Source organism: Schistocerca gregaria, chromosome 11, assembly GCF_023897955.1.
Source record: "Schistocerca gregaria isolate iqSchGreg1 chromosome 11, iqSchGreg1.2, whole genome shotgun sequence".
In the NCBI taxonomy this organism is placed as follows: Eukaryota; Metazoa; Arthropoda; class Insecta; order Orthoptera; family Acrididae; genus Schistocerca; species Schistocerca gregaria.
In genome coordinates this window covers 115,336,205-115,348,704 of record NC_064930.1, presented here as the reverse complement: position 1 = coordinate 115,348,704, position 12,500 = coordinate 115,336,205, and the positions used below count along the sequence as shown (strand labels likewise).

General features: G+C 42.5%; 1 protein-coding gene across 1 annotated transcript in view; it reads right to left on the bottom strand.

Annotated features, from left to right (window-relative positions):
• The window catches only part of LOC126295230 (uncharacterized), a 2,305,622-nt gene that overhangs the window by 227,075 nt on the left and 2,066,047 nt on the right, over window positions 1–12,500 (bottom strand). Inside the window, exon 35 of the mRNA XM_049987579.1 lies at window positions 7,966–8,154. Within this exon, the coding sequence (XP_049843536.1) occupies window positions 7,966–8,154 (189 nt within the window). The remainder of the gene's footprint in view (window positions 1–7,965; window positions 8,155–12,500) is intronic.

The following is a 12,500-nucleotide window of genomic DNA, read 5'->3' as shown; positions in this document are numbered from 1 at the left end:
ATCGATGAACCCTCTGGCAGGCAGTTAAATGTGATTTGCGGAGTGTAGATGTAGATGAAGTAGTGTGTAAGTCTAGGGACCGATGACCTCTGCAGTTCCCCAAAGAATTTAAACACATTTGAAGGCATTTCCCATAAATCAAGGTAATTAGGGTGGCAAACTCAATAAAACACAGTTACATCATGACTCTGTAACGAGCCAACAGAGATCACGGCCCTCTCATACCACAATACTCAGACAACGTCCCTGAACAAACTCCAGAATTTTGGCGGTGGAGTTCTGGTTCACACTGTATAAGCGCTATCCTGACAGCAGCTGTGGTAGGACCGATCTTTCGGGGCGAAAAATGCAACAGAAGAAGTTGTTTATTGTTACATAGGATGGACAATTGGTCACGCAGAATGCATTCGGATAGACGCAGTTGACTATAAACGAATATTGACGGTGTTTTGTACGCAGTTCCAAGGTCTAGGTACAGGAAGACCAACTGTCAACGTTTGTGTTGTTAGCGTATAAGTTGAACGTCTGAACGAAGGCTGAGAAGGAAGGTAAGAGCATTAGGGTGGAACGTCCCGTCGATGACGAGGGTATTCGAGACGCTAACAAGCTCGTATAGGAGAAGTACGTCGTCCGCCTCCTTTTAAAAGAAACCATTCGGAAATTTCCCCTAAGCGATTAAAGGGAAACCTAGGGAACGCTAAGCCTACATGCGGGTAGCCAGACGGGCATCCTTCCGAATACGAGTGCTGTGCCTTTACTACTACGCCACATAGCTTGAAGTAAAAATTGGGACGGCAGGTCAAAACCAGTTCTATCTTCGAGTGAAAAAAGAAACAACTGTTTTAGTGGACCTAATCTTGCAAGGACGATAATTTAGTTTTCAGGCCAGAAACTGCAGTACAGTGATGCATTTGCCGCCGTTAGGAGCCATTAAATGTTAGCGAAACTCTCAGCCCGGTAGCCTTTCACTTTGCAGGACAATGTGGGACACCGAAATATCAAGGCCTTGAAATCTTCCCGATCTGCTTCCATAGAGTTGTCCCCCGTGCGACAAGGCGAAGAGAGTGCGAGTTTCACGGTCAGACTCACTCTCTCTCTCTCTCTCTCTCTCTCTCTCTCTCTCTCTCTCTCTCTCTGTGTGTGTGTGTGTGTGTGTGTGTGGAGACGCTCGCGCGCACGATACAGTATTAGAAAAAGTTTTATAATTTAACCGCCTGATGCCTCACATTAATCTCCAGCTACTGCTGAAGTGTAGCCTGAAATCTACATCTACATCCATACTCCGCAAGCCACCTGACGGTGTGTGGCGGAGGGTACCCTGAGTACCTCTATCGGTTCTCCCTTCTATTCCAGTCTCGTGTTGGACGTGGAAAGAAGGATTGTCGGTATGCTTCTGTGTGGGCTCTAACCTCTCTGATTTTATCATCATGGTCTCTTCGCGAGATATACGTAGGAGGGAGCAATATACTGCTTGACTCTTCGGTGAAGGTATGTTCTCGAAACTTTAACAAAAGCCCGTACCGAGCTATTGAGTGTCTCTCCTGCAGAGTCTTCCACTGGAGTTTATCTATCATCTCCGTAACGGTTTCGCGATTACTAAATGATCCTGTAACGAAGCGCGCTGCTCTCCGTTGGATCTTCTCTATCTCTTCTTTCAACGCTATCTGTTCGGATCCGACACCGGTGAGCAGTATTCAAGCAGTGGCCAAACAAGCGTACTGTATCCTACTTCCTTTGTTGTCGGATTGCATTTCCTTAGGATTCTTCCAATGAATCTGTCTGGCATCTGCTTTACCGACGATCAACTTTATATGATCATTCCATTTTAAATCACTCCTAATGCGTACTCCCAGTTAATTTATGGAATTAACTGCTTCCAGTTGCTGACCTGCTATTTTGTAGCTAAATGATAAGGGACCTATCTTTCTATGTATTCGCATCACATTATACTTGTCTACATTGAGATTCAATTGCCATTCCATGCACCATGCGTCAATTCGCTGCAGATCCTCCTGCATTTCAGTACAATCTTCCATTGTTACAACCTCTCGATACACCACAGCATCATCTGCAAAAAGCCTCAGTGAATTTCCGATGTCATCCACAAGGTCATTTATGTATATTGTGAATAGCAACGGTCCTATGACACTCCCCTGCGGCACACCTGAAATCACTCTTACTTCGGAAGACTTCTCTCCATTGAGAATGACATGCTACGTTCTGTTATCTAGGAACTCCTCAATCCAATCACACCGTGATAGTTTTCAAAATGAAGGGAAGTTCGTTTTGAACATTTTCTATGCTTTCAGGACTTGTTAACTACTTAATACATTTGTTCACCGAGCGAGGTGGCGCAGTGGTTAGCACCCTGGACTCGCATTCTGGAGGACGACGGTTCAATCACGCGTCCGGCCATTCTGATTTAGGTTTTCCGTGATTTCCCTAAATCACTCCAGGCAAATGCCGGGATGGTTCCTCTGAAAGGGCACGGCCGACTTCCTTCCCCGTCCTTCCCTAATCCGATGAGACCGATGACCTCGCTGTCTGGTCTCCTTCCCCAGAAACAACCCAACCCAACAACATTCGTTCATGAATAATTCAAAAACGTACGGTAATATGGTCCTTTATTTACATCACAAAGCGCTAGTGCCTAGCCATTATCAATGCACTATTTTTTGAGCAGTATTCAAAGAATTGTGACCGACGCCGGAACAACAGGGAACTGACGTCCACTGAGACTAAAAAATAGTGCACTGATAACGGGTAGGCACTAGCCGAAATATGGATTTTACATATAACATCTGCGGAAAAAAAATGACGACTGACTGCTGCGCCCTATAATTTATAAACTATATCACAGTCGCTGAGTGCACCCACGTTCCTCAAGGGCAGTAACTTGATGGTCTTGTATTTATATTGGTGTGACAGATCTGCCCTAAAAGTTTGTAACAGTGTGTGTGTGTGTGTGTGTGTGTGTGTGTGAGAGAGAGAGAGAGAGAGAGAGAGAGAGAGAGAGAGAGAATTCCTCAGGACCAAACTTCTTAGTTCATCGGTCCCTAGACCTACACACTACTTAAACTAACTTATGCTAAGAACAACACACACACCCATGCCCGGGAGAGGACTCGAACCTTCGGAGGGGCCGGGCAGTCCGTGACATGGTGCCTCGAACCACGTGGCCACTCCACGCGGCCTTTGTAACAGTACAGCTACCATCTGTGATACAGCTGTTATGGGATGTGCAAATTACATAACTGTTGAGACTTATTGTTCACCGACCTTAAAACGCAGGAATGAACGTCGTTTGACATTTACCTGCGTGATGTGTGGCTTACGAGCAGCTGCTCGATCGTGAAATCCAAGTTTTCTCACCTCCCGCCTAACTGTCATGGTACTTGCAGTGGATCCTGATGCAGTTTGGAATTCCTGTGTGATGGTCTGGATAGATGTCTGCCTATTAATATTACGACCCTCTTCAACTGTCGGCGGTCTCTGTCAATGGACGAGGCCTGTACGCTTTTGTGCTGTACGTGTCCCTTCACGTTTCCACTTCATTATCACATCGGAAACAGGGACCTAGGGATGTTTAGGAGTGTGTAAATCCCACGTAGAGACGTATGACACAAGTGACACCCAATCACCTGACCACGTTCGAAGTCCGCGATTTTCATGGAGCGCCCCATTCTGCTCTCTCACGATGTCTAATGACTACCGAGGTCGCTGATACGGGGTACCTGGCAGTAGGCGGCAGCGCAATGCACTAAATATAAAAACATGTGTTTTGGGGGCGTCCGGATACTTCTGATCACATACTACTGTATCTCTAGTAACATAACGCTGGACATGGATAACTGATGAAGAGGCGAAATATCATCAATGTATTTGGAAAATATCGTGGAATTTCTCGTTTTTTTTTTATATGTCATTTAAGGTCTACTAATAGCTTACGTGTGATAGTGTATACATGTAAGTGTGTTTTTGCCAACTACAAGCAAGTAATATTTTTATTTTAGTATGCTCGTGCCTGCTGGCTATCCGTTTGGATGTAGTACTTTGCCTTCCTTTTAACATACAGGGTGACTTTGCTAAATGGGGACAAATTGTAAGAAAAGATGTCTGAGACGATAAGAAGCAAAGGGCCAGAATGCCTCTTGAAGGTGCAGATAAAATATATTTGGCTCCAGGTTTCACTGGCTGAAGCACACATGAGAACACCCCAGGCCAATGCGAATGCTCTGACTGTTCCAGTGTTTTAGTTCCACACACAAGACAGCAGTTAGCTGGTATAGTCATTTAGTAGCCACGTCACCCTCCGTATCATCAGAGACACGTCTTCCAGTATGGGAGACAGGGTCACCTGCGGGAAATGCAGACAGATGTACCTCAACTGTGAGGCGATGTGGGAGGATCGGTGTCCCATGAGGTGGTTGCCAATGACCCATACCCACACACTGGGGCTAAACCAGTGCTGATGGTTCGCTGCCACTGTATTTTGGGGATTTCCCACAGCCACAGGTGAAGGTTAACGATACCGATCCTCATCTGTGAATAGGACAGATGATAGAAATGCTAGGGCCATGATGGCCTGTGCGACAAAACAGCGACAAACCGACTTTGTTGAGGAAAGTCTGTAGTTAATAACGCCTGCATGCATTGTATGTAATATGGATAGTGGAGAATGCCCCACACGGTCGTTTGGCTTAGTGCATGTTGGCGGGTCACCTGCTTGGTGCCAATACAGTGGCCACACTCAAAGATGTTTCTTCTCTACCTTCAAGAGGGTGTTCTGACCTTGCGTCCATATCACCTTTTTTATTATTGCTCTCAGAGGGCTCGTTTCCTGCAGTTTGTCCCCAATTAGCAAAATTTAACAAAATCACCCATTTTATGCTACAAGGTACGCTTGAAAATGGCCATATGTTGAATTTGGCCAATAGTGGTGAATAGAGCAAAATATATAGTCTCAACGGAATTCCATCTTTTGAATTAAACGCTAGCAGAGGAGGCGCAAACTGTTCGCGTTTCATCCTTAAAACAGCTCGTTACTGTAGCTAATTGGACCTCGTGTCACTAACTGCTGGATTAAAATTGTGCATCACACAAGGATAGGAACAAATGCAAGATAGAAGCCAACAATATTATGAGGGAACGAATAACAACCACAAGTGTTAGTAAAAACGGGGTTACGTGAGAAACACCAAGAAAACAACGTGTGAGCAGACCACTGGAAAGCAAACCTAGCCAGGAACAAGACATACGTGACAAACATTACATGTTAATAAAAGAGGAGCAACACCAAGAAAAACACACTGAGAAAAGCTCTGGTTGCCAAGGGTGTTCAAGCTTTCTCACACGGACAGTCCACCACCTGAGTAGGATTGTGTCTGATACTTAGCAAGCAAAAGTGGGTAGTTTCAGAGTGTCGCCAGAGCAAATTGGAGACAGCTGGAGGGTATCGATTAAATTTTAAACGTAACTGACAAGTTACTGCCATGCTTATAATGACTAACTCTAGATCAATATTGGTGTTAATGGAATTTCAATCCATTAAGCTGTCACGAGGACAACTTCTAGATCTGTAGGTCATGCATGAGCCCAAATTAATCTGATTTTTACCGTCATGGGCATTTCGCGATATGTATCTGGGAGGAGTATGCGACTTGACTGTTTTTGGAATGTATGCTCTCAGAATCCTAACACTGGACGTTCCGGCTCCATCGTAGCGTACTGGATTTTGTTGAGCTTCTACTTGATTCTCTCGCTATAAGTAAATCTATCCTTGACGAAATGTGCTGTTGGTTTTTGGATCTTCTAAATCTCACCGATTAGCTCTACGAACTGAAGGTACCAGACTGACTGACAATACTCAAGTATAGACCGAATGATGCTGTTAGCAGCTACCACATCTTTAAACTAAATTCTGCACCAACAAGCCGTGTAGGCCCATCGGAACCGACCGGCCGTCATGCCATCCTCAGACCACAGACATCACTACATACGGACATGGAGTGGCATGTGGTCAGTGGACAACTCTCCCGGCCGTTCGTCAGTTTACGAGACCGGCGGAGCCGCTACTTCTCGATCAAGTAGCTCCTTAGTTTGCCTCACAAGGGCTGAGTGCACCCTGCTTGCCAACAGCGCTCGGCAGACCTGATGGTCACCCATCCAAGTGCAGCCCAGCCTGACAGTGAGGTGAACAATATTTCCTTAGCATTCTTCCTATCAGTCTTTGTGGAGACGACTTTTTCCAACAACTTTCAACTGTGTGCTGCTCCAGACCCATATTGTTTTATAGCATATGGCTGTAACTGTTTCCAGTATTTTATCACTTTAGTGTAATCAAACAATAATGGGTCTTTCCATATATCTGTGCTCATTAACGCTACTGTGGATGATACTGAAGAACTTTGAAGTATACGGCAGCCAAACACTAAAATTTTCAATTAATGCTACTGTTTCAAGTCCTGCGTTCCATTTTCCTAGAGGCTGAGATAAGACAGAGAGCACACTCCAGACAGTGAACCAAATAGTCACAATTCTCACTCTGGAAGATTGTAACATGTGCACCACCATCTACTTAAACTAATCTCTAGTCTACCAACTCGACTGGGAGATGGTAATAATTGGACACTCTTCAGTGTCTGAGAGCTTACGAAGCAGTTTACCAATTAAGTGCAGTATCCATCTGCGAGGTCCACACTCCACTACTTGAAATCACACCCAGAAATCCAGATAAACCAGCTCACACATATCAAGTCTCACACTTGTTCATGTGGTGTTCCACTGCTACATTTGGATTTATCTGGAGTAGGTGCACAAGATTAGCAATAGGGCAAACATAGCACTGTTGCATGTTGCTAGCTTATTCAGTAACATAATTATACCATCCATAAGTTTCTCAAAATGGTCTCTTAGTGATTATTGCTAATGGGAGATTTGGAGTGCAATAAGATACATCTGTCTTACATTTTATTGCTTTGCACTCTGTCATAACTGTTTCGAGCTGATATGTTGCATTGATTTTTGATTCTACCAGATGTGAGGTATGATGTATTAGGCTGCAGTTCCATCAAATCCTTTTCTAAATACATTGCAAGAGCATCCTCCAGATACTGTGTTTTAATCAGGCCATATGTGAGTTAGCAGTAGTAGAGGTGACTGACGCAATTCCTCCTGCATATTCTGGTTGAGTCTTCTGAAGTCCCCAGGTTTACCATGGCATTTGAGAGTCAATGTTTTAGTGCCACACTCCAAGTACTCTGGGTGGAACATAACATCTGAAAGCCAGTCGTTTGGAGGCATGTTCCAAAGCCATTTTAGAAGGGCCCTCGAAATTACTCTATCATGCTATCTAAAAATCAATGATTTGATGCAATGCTACAAAAACTTTCTTGGAGGGTCCCCCAAGGATCATACCATCTACAAGCTGGCACTAATAAAGTTGAATGGTGAAGTCCTTCAAACACGCTCTGGTATGGTCCTCACATAGATTATACCCTCTGAAAGCTAACTCATTCTGGAAGGATCCCTCAAATACTTTGGGTGAATTATGTGAAATACCAATGGTATAGGTGACTTGCGACAGATCTTCAGGACTTTATATTAGGACCCTCTCAAGTACTCTAGGTGGCCCATGCAATCTTTCAGCAAGCAGCAAAGCGGACTGTTTGTGGCGTTTATCAAATGCTTGTTGGTAGGTCCCTCCCAAGCACCCTGAATGTATCACAGAATCTGCAAGCCGATAGTGAAGACGTCTGGTGATATGACCCAACTGTAATCTGCGAACTCTAGGTTGAGCATGACCTGAGCTTTCTTATATGTGGTGAACTGTCCTGAGGGCGAAAAGCAGCTTTAGGATGTGAGTTAGGGCCAGCGTGAGGGGTGAATAAAACGAGCATACAGGGGTGTGCGCAGGGACACGGGGCAGCTGCTTCAAGAAGTGGCCGACACTGGCCCGAGACTGACCTGCCGTCGGAGAATAGACTGCGTCACGTGGGGATGGCAGGGGCAAGAAGGGGCCATAGAGCCTGTCTGGGGGCACAGGGGGCCCGCCCCCCACCCCCGGCTTGCCAGCAGGGGACAGGGGGGACCCCAGGGGGTTGTGCTGGTATGTGCGCACTGGTTTGGGAGGGGGCACACCGCCTGGCCCGCCACCTTCAAACACAACACCAACAACTGTCAGCATGCACCGCCACCACTTGACAACACTCCCAGATACATCAAGGTTCCTCGTTAAAACAGCTTTACGTTCTGCCAATGAACACTTTTCCTGTTACGACACACAAGCTCTCTGAGAAGTCCCTGTACCTCCCTTGACAATTTCAGACAAATATTTGTTTTATTTGCATCTATATGCATATGAGCAGCTGAACTTCAAGTACCACAGTAAACAATGCACGAGTACATTCAAAAAGATTTGAAGGTGTTTAGACCAATGTATGTGAAAAAAAATTATCTAAGAGATGGAGATGTGGGTTAAACACCTGTGTGCTTTGTTGCCTCTAATGCCAAGTCTCTCTCAAGTGTGCAAGATGTGACTGTTTGTGCACGGGAAGAATATGCTATTTTTGGTCGAAGGAAAATCCCCATTATGTGCACAAGCTGGGCTGGGGGGAAGCCACATCAGATTGTAGAAATGACCAAGCAGTCATCACAGTACCCGTTCAGGGCTTTTTTTAGGGATACATGAACAGAAATACTTCCACATGTTGCAAACATGATTAATACCTCAGGCTGAGGACAAGAGAATCACAGATCAAGTGTGGTTACAGTAGGACAGAGCTCCAACATACTTTGCTACAGGTGCACGAGTTCCCCAATGAACGATTTGGAATACACATGGTTCAGCAACATCTCCAGCTCCATCTAAAAGGCAACCATGAAGCACAGACCTTACCATAGTGGACAACTCGTTATGAGGGATAATCAAGTCCCTTGTGACCAACGTCGGTACAAGACTGATGAACGGTTACAGAAGTGTTGAGGAAGTTTTTTGAAGCATAACTCCTGAATACTCTGTAAGATGTCAAGGATAACATGGGGACACACAAGTCTCAGTGTAAGCCACATATACATTCGCTGGATACATAGTTTTCATATGCAGCTACTTCAATTTAAATATATTGTTTGGACCAAGGAATACAGGGACTTCTCAGAAACACTAAACATCGACAACTGGGTCAATCCATACGGCATTAATCCTGACTTGTGTACAGACTTCACCAGAGGCTTCATTACAGAGACAACTGTTAGTATGTATCACCACCATCACCACCACATGTCAGTATTCCCAGACACAACAAGGTTTCTGTTAAGAAAACAGTTGTGCCTATTGATGGAGAAAATGTTTTCTGGTCACCAAGTAATACACTATTGGGTAATTAGAAACAGTATGAACTTTAACTCTTGGAAGAAACACCAACACCCAGTTCATTACAATAATAGAAAACACAATACCTGCAGTGTGTGTGTGTGTGTGTGTGTGTGTGTGTGAGTGTGTGTGTGTGTAATCAAGACTTTTATGTTTTCTTATATGAACCAACAATTTATAAATATACCATGGCTTATATCTATCATGAAACTACTGTTCTGGAATTGTTTCTCTAACAGTTTCTGAAGATTACAGCACAGCACAGTTGGTGCACTGAAAGACAAAATAGCAGAAACTCTGAAGAAAGTGGCAGCATAATTTCCATGCTACATCATACGCACATCAGACAAAATATTAATGACCCCAAGGATCAATCACTCAAGCTAGATGGTGGCCTCAGTTGGGCGAGAAAAAAAGTCTACAATCATACTTCAGGTATGTCGTACCAATCTGAAGCCAGTTATAATGGACACATTGACTGCTACATTTTACCTGCTATTCCAAATAATATGAAACATTTTACACTGGGTTAACAATGGGTGATTTAGCACACCAGTTGAGGTGTGATAAGTTGGTCTAGTATTAGTCAAATCAGGAGTGTATACATGCAGTGTATACGTACCCTGTGAACTTGGTTACTGTAGCATTGAAAAGTGGGGTAGCCGTTGCCTACTCATCAGGAGGATGTAGAAGAAAGGGCAACAGTTCGTCATCAACCATATTAAAAATAAACATTCTGGTTCATGTTCTACGTAATATGAAAGGGTCATGGTACGAAAAACGCACCATCAGCCTCAACTATAACCTTTCCACACAGTGGAGCATTGGTCATTTCCACACCTTGCATCATTTGAAAAAAATGTGCATCTTCATGTGGTTCTGTGAGCAAAGACCTTTTTTAAAGTAGTATATTCAAAATATCCATTGGATGGAGTTTCTGTCCTGATGTTTGATCAGAATTAATATACACATCATTCACTGACAACAAAAATTCCTGAAAGATTTGGGACTGATTTTCATCGACAAGATACAGCACAAATCTGTGGTAATTGTCAGTTAGGAATTTTATAAGGTCACTGATCTTGTGCCATGTTACATGGCAATGAGTGCTACATTTCCTTTAGACATGCTAGACAGTCTTCATTTATACAGCAACAAATCGAGCAATTTCATTCGTGGTGTTATCAGGGGTAAGTCGAAACACTACAGCTGCTTTCTGCCATTGTCCCAAGTCGACCCATTTTGTTCCGCTGATTCCGTACACCCAGAATTTATGTCAGCAGTGGAGGGTCACATGGCTGCGTAGTACGGTTTCTGCACCATCTGCAACGCTTCAAAGCGGCAAGTTTGCTCTTTCTAAAGGGCTGATCAATATTTTGTCTGGCGAGCGTATGTTAAATGGCATAATAAAACGACAGTGAAAAAATCGAGATGTGTATGATACAAGTGAAGCACAGAGTTTAATCTGCAACTCGAAGGTCAAACAATCTATTGTGAATATAAGAGCATATCAAGCGGAAGACAACTTCTCTGAGAACTAAAGATTAAAGATGCAAAGTTCAAGAAGTTGGAACTCTGATTAGACAACATCAACCCAATCCCCAAGCTTCACTGATCCAACAAATATCAAAGGATGTGCAAACCATTGACAGTAAGCTGTTCAGACATAATGTATTTACCAAGTCTGTATTGAACAATATGTTTCAGATCAGCTGTTGCCTCGCCTGAGAATACACTGTTCCTTAGTATTTTCTCCTGATAATGCAGTAACTTCCATTACATTTAAATCACAATCCATCATATTTACACAGAAATAAAGATAATTGTGAAAGCAATGTATTCAATACAACATGGCCATTTTTGAAGTATTACATATTAGGTGCAAATGTAATGGCGAGATATTCCTGAAAGTGACAGTGACAGAGATCTTTTGAAAGAAACAACAGTAACAGCATCTGGTTACCTTTATGTATAAAACTGAGACCCAGCTGTGAATTCACTTACATTGCTGCTTCATTATTCCGAATCTATTAAAACAATTGAATCCAATTTCTAAACGTCCACTGCAAATAGTTTTATTTTTTTACCTCCATTATATTTGCTTTTGGGTCAACTATAAAATAATGACCTTGACGTATTCTCACTAGACGAGGCAAACACTTGGATATTCCAAAGCCAAAATGAGCTTTGTAAAGAATATTGAAAAAGTTATTACGACATATAAAAAGTAAGAATCATGCAAAGAAGCAAGAACAAAAGAGTACAAAAAATTTGTTTTAAAATATAAAATAGAATTTTTGAAAAGAAATACAAATATGATAAGAAAAAGCTGCATCAACATTTGCTGTGTGTACTTGTTCTGTTTACCATAACGTTGCAATTCAACGAAACAACTTCTCAGGGCTGAAACCAAAAACAGAAGAAAAACAGAAAAAGTATAAAGAAATCATCTGCACTAGTAACAAAGCCACTACCAACTCATAGTAAACATCTGACATCACATGTCATACAAGTTTGAAATGAGCTGCAATTCAGTTACTGACTAGATGAAACTATAAATAAACCAAAATGTCTAGCAACAAAATGAATCCATTTTTTGCTCATTGCTATCTTTCTTAACATGCTGGAACCACTTGTAAGTACTAAATAATTATTCACTAAATAATCCAATTTTTACTTTTTGTGCTGTCCACCATTATTCCTGTCACCATATTTCCCTATTGCTAATTAAAAAAAGGCATGCATTTATATTATCACTTGTATTCTTAGTAGTCTTCCTTTGTGAATATTGTTCAATAGCAACTACAAAACTAGGCCTCTGCCTGGCCCCTTTTCTTTTAATGTATAAGTTTCCTTTTGTATTCATTATGTGTCAGTTACATTAAAATTGGAACTTGGTGATTAATTTTTTCTAGAAGGACCATGTGAATACCTAATAGTTTTCTTCCAAAATAATATGTGTATATTTATTTCATGAGTAAGTATTGAAGATCCAAAGCCAAAATGTTTTCAGTTTTTACTTTGAGCATCAGTGCGTTGTATTATCTAGAGTGATCAATAGTTTTGTAGTAACTTCATTGTTCTATTATCACTCCATTGGGGTACATGTTACTTTGCTGTTCACCTGTAA